This window comes from Macaca nemestrina, chromosome 5 (genome assembly GCF_043159975.1).
Source record: "Macaca nemestrina isolate mMacNem1 chromosome 5, mMacNem.hap1, whole genome shotgun sequence".
NCBI lineage: Eukaryota > Metazoa > Chordata > Mammalia > Primates > Cercopithecidae > Macaca > Macaca nemestrina.
Genome location: NC_092129.1, coordinates 68,839,907 through 68,850,084, shown reverse-complemented (window position 1 = coordinate 68,850,084; position 10,178 = coordinate 68,839,907). Strand labels below are relative to the sequence as shown.

At 50.5% G+C, this 10,178-nt stretch overlaps 1 protein-coding gene and 1 long non-coding RNA gene across 3 annotated transcripts; one reads left to right on the top strand and one right to left on the bottom strand.

Annotated features, from left to right (window-relative positions):
• Nucleotides 1-2,539: 2,539 nt before the first annotated feature.
• LOC105489021 (UL16-binding protein 2) lies at nucleotides 2,540-9,886 on the bottom strand. The gene is made up of 5 exons (XM_071096577.1): nucleotides 8,962-9,886; nucleotides 5,573-5,836; nucleotides 4,757-5,038; nucleotides 3,960-4,091; nucleotides 2,540-2,698 (listed from the first exon to the last, which is right to left on the bottom strand). Exons 1-4 carry the CDS (start codon nucleotides 9,044-9,046, stop codon nucleotides 3,982-3,984), a joined length of 741 nt encoding a protein of 246 aa, XP_070952678.1. The 5' UTR covers nucleotides 9,047-9,886; the 3' UTR covers nucleotides 2,540-2,698; nucleotides 3,960-3,981.
• Nucleotides 3,018-8,071, top strand: LOC105489020 (uncharacterized). Of its 2 annotated transcripts, XR_011623443.1 has the most exons (5): nucleotides 3,018-3,153; nucleotides 3,957-4,081; nucleotides 4,901-5,028; nucleotides 5,694-5,788; nucleotides 7,948-8,071. It is a non-coding gene; the product is annotated as an uncharacterized lncRNA (long non-coding RNA). The 2 variants fall into 2 exon arrangements; XR_011623444.1 differs by lacking the exon at nucleotides 5,694-5,788.
• Nucleotides 9,887-10,178: the final 292 nt, after the last annotated feature.

Here is a 10,178-nt window from a genome sequence, read left to right as displayed (position 1 = left end):
TCTCACACACACTCACACCACGCAGGCACACACACTCACACAAACACACACACACACACACACACACACACAAATGCATGCAGAAATACAGACACAGCCATGCACATACATGGACACACACAAAGACACACAGAAACACACGGGAGAAACACGCGTATCATCTTGAGAGTTGTCATGTTGGGCCCATCCTGCCCACGCACCTTTCGCCTCGCCAGCTGTCTCCCAATTCATGAAGGAGTTCTGAAGCCCTCAAGCAGGCAGTCACTGTGTGATCTGAAACACTCAGACAGTTCTTCACTCTGACCTATCTTCCTGGTCCCCCCGGGATGAAGCAGCGTCCTGTTGGTTTTCACTGTAGCAGAAGAGAATTCTCCCCGGGGCAGAACTGCTGGGCCACCAGAGAGTACCCCTCTGCTCTTTGCCCTCAGGGCATCTTGATCTGCAGGGCAGAAGGAACTGCCCCAATCCTCAAAAATGAACTCTTTAGGGATTCCTCTTCCACCATGATGCCAATGTCTCTTTTGTCTTCTCTGTAGCCCTTGGCTGTGGATCCCAAGCTGTGTGCCAAGGAGCTCAGGGCACAAACTGGCTGTGAGCAAACCTTCTGGGCTTACTGAACTATTTGTAAGATGAGCACTGCCATCTGCTGGAAAACACTACAAAGTACCAGTCTAAGGTATTTTATAGTTTCAACATCAGACTATGCACCATTACAAGTTACAGGTGTGCGCCATCATGCCTGGCTAATTTTTGTATTTTTAGTAGAGATGGAGTTTCACCATGTTGGTCAGGCTGGTCTCAAACTCCTGACCTCATGATCTACCCACCGCGGCTTCCTAAAGAGCATTTGTTCATGTTTGCTGGCCACTTGCAAGTCTTCTTTTGAAAAGTGTCTGTTCACATTCTTTACTTGGGATTTTGTTCTTGCTAGTTAAGTTCCGTGTAGATTCTGGATATTAGAGCTTTGTCAGACACACAGATTTCAGATAGTTCTCCCATCCTATAGGCTGTTTACTGTGTTGCTAATTTTTTTTTTTTTTTACTGTGGAGAAACTCTTCAGTTTAATGAGGTCCCATTTGTGAATTTTTGTTGTTGTTGTTGTTGCAAATGCTTTTGGTGTCTTCTTCATGATATCTTTGTCAGGTACTATGTCCAAAGTGGCACTTCCTAGCTTATCTTCCAGGATTTTTATAGTTTTAGGACTTACATTTAAATCTTTAATGTCGAGTTATTTTGCATATATGGTGAAACGTAGAGGTTCAGTTTCATTCTTCTGCACACGGCTAGCCAGTTATCCCGGCACCATTTGTTGAATTAGGACTCTTTCCCCATTGCTTGTTTTTGCTGATTTTGTTGAAGGTTAGAAGGTGTGAAGGTTTCTTTCTGAGCTCTATTCTGTTCCACTGATCTAAGTGTTTATTTTTGTACCAGTACCATTCTGTTTTGATCACCGCAGCCTTATATTATAGTTTGAAGTCAGGCAATGTGATGCCTCTGGCTTTGCTCCTTTTGCTTTATCATTATTTTGGCTATTTGGGCTCTTTCTTAATTCCAAATAACTTTTAGATTAGATTTTTCTAATTCTGTGAAAAATGACATTGGTATTGATAGAGATAGTGTTGCATCTATAAATTGCTTTTGGAAGTATGGCCATTTTAACTATATTGATTCTCCAACCCATCAGCATGAAATATTTTCCCATGTATTTGTGTTGTATCTGATTTTTTTCACCCATGTTTTGTAGATTCTCTTTTTCCATACAAAATCTGGTAGAATCACTTATTTATTACTCCAGATCATGGAGGAAAAATGAAATAACATTAATTCTCTACTGAGTAATACAACAAAATTCTAAACTCAGTAGCTTTTAGGGAAATATAACTTTTTATTTAAATAACAGTACAGAGCAATAAATTACTAAAGGATACAATCATTAATATACATTTTTTGTTATTAAATAATTAAACAATTCTCTTTCAGGGTATGGAAAGAATCCCTGGAGGTCTGAAGTCTAACCTGATTGTTTTCTTGACAATATCATTTGCAAGAAAGAGATCGTCTTTCAAAGAAGTACTTGATTTTCCAAACAAAAACAGAAGAAAGAAAATGCTGACATATCTTGTTTAGTCAGCCAGAAGTTTAAGTGCAAAAATTCCATCAGGTAGCACCAAGAGAAAATTGCATAATATGTTAGGAATAACTCCTGGTAAATTTGTTGGCAAAAAGAATCAAGGCAGTGAATGAGCTGTTGGGTCCATGGTGTCATCACGATCTGCTAGAGGCCTCTGGACATACACAGTAGGTAGTGGGCAAGTCGCCAGCCAGAAGGATGAGTTTGATCGAGACCCTGCTCACAGGGGCTTTTTGGTATCATCTTTTTTTTCTTTTTTTTTTTTTTTGAGACGGAGTCTCGCTCTGTCACCCAGGCTGGAGTGCAATGGCGGGATCTCAGCTCACTGCAAGCTCTGCCTCCCGGGTTCAGGCCATTCTCCTGCCTCAGCCTCCCGAGTAGCTGGGACTACAGGCGCCTGCCACCTCGCCCGGCTAGTTTTTTTGTATTTTTTAGTAGAGACGGGGTTTCACCGTGTTGGCCAGGAGGGTCTTGATCTCCTGACCTCGTGATCCGCCCGTCTCGGCCTCCCAAAGTGCTGGGATTACAGGCTTGAGCCACCGCGCCCGGCTGGTATCATCTTTAACCTTCAGAAGGGACACAAATGTTGGTTTAATAGGCAGAGAACCCGGATCACTTTTCCAGGGTAATCTTTCCCTAGTCACTCCATGTCTCAGATCCCCCTGCACTAAGGGACCTATTTTTCCCTTGAGGCCCAACCCTGGCGACTGCAGCTTGGACCAACCTCTTTCCTCCTTTGTCACATCACAGAGTCAGTCCAGGCCCTGCACCTGACCAGGGCATGGAGTGGAGGGGCCCACAGGTCTGAAGCTGGTAGTGATGGGTCCGCGCCCTCACTCAAGGTCCTCTCTATGATCTGATGAGAGGGCCTAAAACATGGCAAGGAGTGGGGCAGACATCCAAAGACAGGGTTCTGTATTCCTGTGCCCTTGGCCTTGGGTCGGCCTGCAGGCAAACATCCTTCTTTCTCCTTCTTCTTGAGCCTTTCCTCACACTGGGAGCAGCACCCATAGCTCTGAAGGTATCTGTCCCTGTTCCACCTTATCCATTCCTGGTGCAGCCCAGTGGTGCCCGTGGAACCCCAGCAGCACCTCAGACCCCCCTTCCCCTGAATCCACTCTGCTCCTGGCAGGGCTATCAGCGGGCTCAAGATCTGGGGTGTGCAGGAGGGTGATGGCAGGGGAGCTGCCTCAGGGCCCAGACTCAAACCCCACGGGTCCATGTAACTGACTTTTTAAATATCCTTCTCTTGAGCAGCCTCTACTCTTTATCTTCCACCTTAATTCCTGGAACCCAAGCCACTTTCTGTAGGAAGGCAGCCCTGTACTCCCACTTTTTTCATTAGGTGTACCAAGGCTCTCCCAGCCCCCTCCTCCTGGGATTACACCCAGATCTCTCTCTTAGCCTCAGAGATGGAATCCCCCTTCCCTTTCACATCTCATGTAAAACTACCATGATGCACCTAACTCAATTAAGAGGACTGCCCATAACTGAATTCCTGCTGCCTGCAGGCCACACACCCTTCCTGAATAGGAATCTGCTCTGAATCATGCCCGAACTTGTTAAACCTCAAGCTCAACAGACTCTGAGCCTTGGTATGGGCCCCTCCTTTTCCCTCTGGACTCTGAAGGTGAGAATCCATCAGTAATCAGGAATGAGCTGCCCAGGTCATTGCCAACAGGTGACACAAGGTCTCATTCACCTGTCTCATGTCAGGATGAAAAGGTCCCAGCCACAGGGAGGGGTGGGACTCTGGGAATTCTCTTTTCCCGTCCTGCCTCCTCACCCACCTGCTCCTTGTTCAACTTGCAATTCTGCCCACAGTACCTGTCACTCTAAACGACTCTCCTCAGATGCCAGCTAGGATGAAGCAGCAGAGGATGATGAGGAGGCAGCAAAGGATGAGGGTGGTGGCCATGGCCCTGAGTTGGGTTGTGCCTGAGGACATGGTGAGTGATGCTGAAATGGAAACACAAAAGTGACAACCCTTGTCCAGGCCCCAAATCTGAGGAGACACCTCCTCAGTTCCAGCCACCCTAGGTCATCCTGGAAGGCAGAAGTTTTGTCCCCTCCCCGCTGGCGTGGGGCGGCCGGTGTGACAGGTCCTGGGTTGGGAAGGGAGAGGGGGTGTCCCCTGTCCTCAGGGAGCTCACACAGCTGCTGAGGGAAGCAAGGTGACAGCACAGCCCACCCTCCTGCTGTGGTGGAAAAGGAGGTGATGCTCCAGAGTTGGGGAGGGGAGGGTCTCTGGGCTGGCGTTGGAGGTGGTTTTGATGGATTTCCAGAACCAGACGAGGGAAAGGAAAGGAAAAGTGATTCTCAAAAGAGGAAACACTAAGGAGAAAAGTCTGAAAACACAGTGACACCTGCAGTTTCAAGGTTGGTGAAAATCCACAGTGCGGGGAATAGAAGCAAGTGCAATGAAGAATAGGAGTCAGGAGGGAGAAGGGAGAGGAGGATGGGAGAGCACAGGCACGCCAGCACCCCCAGGAGGAGCGCCCCATGAGGGGGTCATTTTAACATAAACGTGTACACTGGGATGACTGAAGCTGAACTCAAGAACTAGTTTCTCGAGATCACCATTTCTGATCTCATTCCAGATCCCCGTTTCTTTCTGCTGTTACCTCCTGCACTTGGCTCCAGGGTGCTGTCCATGCCCGTCAAGAAGTCCTTAAGCCATTTTGTGCAGTCTCCCATTGAGATGTAATGGAAGGACATGGTCACATCCTTGTCATTCTGCCACTTTTCTTTCATCTTTCTGGCTCCAGGATGAACCATTGTCCACATTCTGTTCTCTGAGTCAAAGAGGAGGAAGACCTGTCCATCGAAACTGAACTGCCAAGATCCACTGCTGTGTCCTTCGGCTTTCTGCTCACAAGACACTCGGGCCTGCAGGGTGAGGGGTTCTGCCCCCATCAGAGAGAGATCAGCTCTGGTCTTGACACATGTTGAGCCCCCATCCTGCTCTGCTTACAATTTCCCGGCCTTACTCTCTCTGCCACACCTTGCCTTGCCTCTAGACCTCTTAAGGGGTTAGATGACCTTCCATTTGTTTTTTGTTTTTTTTTTTTTGAGACAAAGTCTCACTCTGTTGCCCAGGCTGGAGTGCAGTGGCACAACCTCGGCTCACTGCAGCCTCTGCTTCCTGGGTTCAAACGATCCTCCTGCCTCAGCCTCCCAAGTGGCTGGGATTACAGGTGTGCACCACTATGCCCAGCTAACTTTTGCATTTTTAGTAGCGACAGGGTTTCACCATGTTTGTCAGGCTGGTCTCAAATTCCTGACCTTTTGATCAGCCCACCTCAGCCTCCCAAAGTGCTGGGATTGTAGTCATGAGCCACCGCGCCCAGCCCCCATTTGTATTTTTACGTGAAAACTATAAATGCCTCTAACCTACCACTGTATCTGCTCCCTCCTGTCCTGGGCCATCTGAAACTTACCTCTGGGTGTGTAATTCTCCAGCTGAATGTCAAGCAGTTGCTCTGTGAGCATGTCCACCACCTCTCTCAGTACTGGGTTCTGTGCTTTCCAGGCCTTTGTGACACTTAGTTTCTTCCCCAGGGTACTGACGGGTGTGACTGTCTTGTTGCCACAGTCATAGTGAAGAAAAGTCTTTTTATCCACCTGGCCTTGAACCGCACACCACCGTGGTCCAGGTCTGAACTTAGGGATGATGGTGATGTCATAGCAAAGAGAGTGAGGGTCTGTGGAGAAAGGCAGGTGAGGGGTGTGTGGGGAGAGAAAGACCCCTAGTTAGCCCCTCCTCCACACTGTGACAATAAGAGGACACCTCTGGCAGGCTGGGCTGGCCCAGGAAGGAGTGCCCCCTCCAGAACTGTGGTGTCCACAATACTAAGGCGAGTGCTCGCCCCTTGCATGAGGACAAGGAGGAGGTGGAGGAGGAACAGGAGGAGGTCTCTGCCTGCTGAGAAACCACATGTCCCCAGACATGTCCCACTGCCCCTCTGTCCACATCAGTCAACATACGACCTTGCTAGAGAGGTGCCAGGGCTGCTAGAGGAAGAAGGGCCTGGATGCCAGAGGATCTTCAGCAGCAGCCTGCGTTGACTGTGGGAGGTGGGAGAGGGTGTGAGGGATGCCCCTGAGGGTGCTGGTACATGGTGCAATAGAGTGAGGATGGGACCCCATTGGATAAAGAAGAATTGATTATCATGGTCACAGGATTTAACATGTTGGCAAAGTCCCCAGTGATGGTGCACATCTGCTATGAGGATGCCTTCCTGAAACCCTGGACAAAGGGATGGTCCACGCAGCAAGAAAGGGAAAATCTGAAAGTCTAAGGCAGGTAGTAGAGGGAGGGATCACAGGATCAGAGAAGCGCCCATGCCAGAGGGGTCTGAGTGTGAAAATCCAGAACAATGTCCATCCACTGTGCTCATGGGAAACCTGGAGGACTCCTGTTTACCCAGCATATAAAGAAGGTCCCATGAGAAGACACCAAAATGGAATGAAGCTTAGGGATGCCTATTGCTGAAGGCCAGGGTTGGGGGTAGGAGATGCTCTTCCTGAAATGGGCTCCCAGTAGTAATGGGATGAAAAATTCTGAAATTACAGATTCCAGCTGGAGGCTGTCAACTGTCAGGAGCAAGGAGGGTGCAATGATGGAAATGATTAGAGAAGTCACAATGCCAGCTGGGAACCTCAGTCATACAAAGCTATGCCCATGACTCATAGAACAAAGGGGTCCAAAATCTAAAAGAGCTAGAAACTCAACCTGGATACTGCTGGATTTAAATAATTACAGGAAACAGAGATAAAACAAATGATGGATGACCAGGAGGCTGAAAGTAGCCAGTCCTTCAAAAACAAGGATAGTTTGTCCAATTTGCAGAATAAAGCCACTTCTCAGACCATGAACCCATGACTAGAAGAAGACACCAGTTTCCACTGAGGAAGGACCCTTTAACCCCGCAGCAAGTACAATGGGTCCTTGTGGCCTTCTACAAAGATATTTTGGCCACTAAAGTTTTCTGTGAAAGGCAATTTTATAAATATGCAAAGGTGTGCAGGGAATATATTCTCCATTGTAACTACTCAACTCTGCTGTTGTAGTTCAAAAGCAGCCATAGACAATCCATGAATGATGAGCGAGGCTGGACGTGCCTTAAGTGCCCGATGACCCAAGGCCCCCTAAGATCCTAGAGGTACATGTGGTTGCAATATCTAATTGGAGAATCACAACAAAGATTCCATGTGAATGTTCAGAGGCAAGGCAATGCCACTCACAGCAAGGAAATCTCAACATTAAACAGTGGCTCCTGTAGAGTACTGTGCCTTGGCAAAGATGGGGCCTTCGGCAATGCGAGGGCAGTGACCATCCAGCCTCAGAGCTGCCCATTATGGATAGACTCCTCACCCTCTAGGTCATTAGGAAGATAGGCCTGGCAGTGAGAAGACACAGGTGGGTCTCCTGGGATGGGCAGGAGCAGGGCCACAGAGAACCAAAAAGCTGCACAAGCAGTTGGCCACGATCTGCAGGACACCACGTGGCTGTACCCCCTCACCCTCAGCTCATACCTGAGGCTTTAGGGAGGGTCCCTGATGGCCCCTGTAGACCATAGATGCCACTCAGCAGCAAAGGAGGGAAAAATAAGCCCCCAACCGTGGCACCCCCACTCCCATCACATCCACACCACCCAGAAGCCACAGACAAGGTAGGACCACCTTCTACTCTCCAACTGACACCCGAGACATTACTTGGAGATGACACCCTAAGGGATGGGACACTGTAATCCCCTCATCTGGGATCAGCAACCTAGGACAGGGTCTGAATCTCGTCCCCCCTCATTTGCAGGTTGCCGTTTCCTGCTGCTGCTCTACAAAGGGACAGGACTGGACACAGAGAGCAGAACCCAAGGACGGCAAAGATCACAGGGCATCCTTCCTCCCTTTCTAAAAAGGCTTTGCTGGCCCCTGTCTACACAGTGACTATTCTCTACCAGGCTGGCTCCCCAGTAGGAAGAACAGGCTTCATGAGGAAGAACAGGCGGGTCTGGGCCCCAAGGGCAGAATGGGGCGCCTCTAATCACCAGAGTTCCCAGGGTCATTATGGAGGGAATGGTGCTTCCCATGCCCTCTGCACAGGTTCCGAGGGGAGTTTGGGGTGTGTTTGCTGGGGTGTGTCCTCAGCCAAGAGGCAGAAGGTGCCACGTGGTGTAGGAGGTGGTGAGGGCCCCTTCATGGATGGGGAGACCAGCTGGGGTGACCAGCTGGGCTGAGGTGGGGAGTAAGAGGATGTGACCTGGGTGGTGGCAGTGGATGGTGAGGGGAGGGGTGGGGGGTGTCTGCTGAGCCCCTGGGTGCAGGTGAATGTCTGCAAGAAAAGTGCAGGGGAAAATTCAAGGGCAAGGAGCCCTGGGGGTGCTGGAGGGTTTGAGTGGGTGAGAGCAGAGCAGGTCTGTGGCTGGTGGGTGTGTCTGTGATCGCGTCCCTGTGGAACCGCCTTCACCCCTGTCCTGTCCCCAGCTCGGGTTCCAGGGGCTCTGATTTTTCCTTCCCGAGGGCGGGTGGGACTGCCAGGCTGCACCAGGGATCCCCACCCCACCTCGCTCTCTGCAGCCCTCTGGCCCCTCCACCCTCCTGTCAGCCTCCTTTCCTCCCCCTGCTCCTTTTTGCTTCTCCCCTGTCAAGAAGCAGCCTCGGGGAGTGGACCCGGCAGGGAGGAGCCGCCGACCGGAACTGAACGGGGGCGCAGTTCGGGGAGATCTCCTCCGTCCTTCCCGAAGCCTCCCCTCCTCTAAAAACCGCTGCAGTTCACAGCCCCTCAGGTTTGGCCCCCGCCTGGCTTAGGCTCCATCCACGAACTCACCAGCTCGCCCAGCCCGGGACCAGAGCGACGGCAGGAGCAAAAGCAGGAGGCACAGAAGGATCTTGGTAGTGGCGGCCGCTGCCATTGGGGACCCAGAGCGCTGGGGATGAGAGACTTGATGGAAGGGGAGCCTGGAAGATGAATCCTGTCAAGAGTGCAAAGCTGGCTTAAGGCGGCTTAAGGCGGCGCGTTCCATGTTTCCCGCCGTCGTCACAGCGGCTAGAAATATGGTTGGCTGCCCTGCCGGCGTCCCTCCCCTTTGCCCTAGCCTTCGGGTTGGAGTTTGGATGTTGCCCCGGCCCCTGCGAGGACACGGTTCCTTCCACAACAGACTCATTTAATCATCACAGCATTTTTTTGAAGGTGAAGAAACTTGCAGAGGAATACTCAGCGGCGGCGGCGTCTCCCTGTCCCCGACTGGGCCCGCGACACTCTCCCTTCCTCCGCTGGCGCCGCGGTGTCCCTGAGTCACCCCGCTCTGGGCGCAGCCATGGGCCTGATCGCGTTCCCTCCACTACTTCCTCAGTTCCCAGTGGACGTGGTTACAGTCTGGGCTAGGTTTTATTATTTATTTATTTAGAGACAGAGTTTCGCTCTTGTTGACCAGGCTGGAATGCAGTGGCGTGATCTTGGCTCATCGCAACCGCCGCCCCCAGGGTTCAAGGGATTCTCTGGCCTCAGCTTCCGGAGTAGCTGGGATTACAGGTGCCCTCCGCCACGCCCGCCGGGCGAATTGTTTGTATTTTTGGTAGACATGCGATTTCACCGTGTTGGCCAAGCTGGTCTCAAATTCCTGACTTCAGGTGATCCACCCGCCTGGGCCTCCTAAAGTGCTGGGATTACAGGCGTGAACCACCGCGCCTGGCCCGGGCTAGGTTTTATTACAGGAACAGCAGGCAAGGTTTCAGAGGTTTAAAACAACATATTGTACACTAAACAATTGGTCAAGATGGTAAATTTTATCTTCTATGTTTTCACCAAAATTAAACAGCTTAAAAAATTTCTTAAATATTTATGTCTTGCTCCTGCTCTGCCCAATGCAGATTGGTCAAAAGAGTCTACTCATTGAAATCGAGGACAGCATTGAGGACCTCGTCCCTAAAATCTCAACCTGTGACACACTTGCCGATTTAGAAAGCTCCTCAGAGAGATGGGCCCTGAGCTCCCAGTTCAGCAGCTTCCCTTGCCCAAGTCCAGGGATGGCGCAGGGGGCTCAG

What these genes read in the sequence shown, in the direction of transcription:
- LOC105489021 (XM_071096577.1), bottom strand. Translation starts at nt 9,046, where the DNA reads ATGGCAGCGGCCGCCACTACCAAGATCCTTCTGTGCCTCCTGCTTTTG. An exon ending in GTCCCGGGCTGGGCGAGCTG is followed by an intron (nt 5,837 to 8,961) that starts GTGAGTTCGTGG and finishes CTTTCTCCACAG; the next exon opens with ACCCTCACTCTCTTTGCTAT. An exon ending in GGAGAATTACACACCCAGAG is followed by an intron (nt 5,039 to 5,572) that starts GTAAGTTTCAGA and finishes TGATGGGGGCAG; the next exon opens with AACCCCTCACCCTGCAGGCC.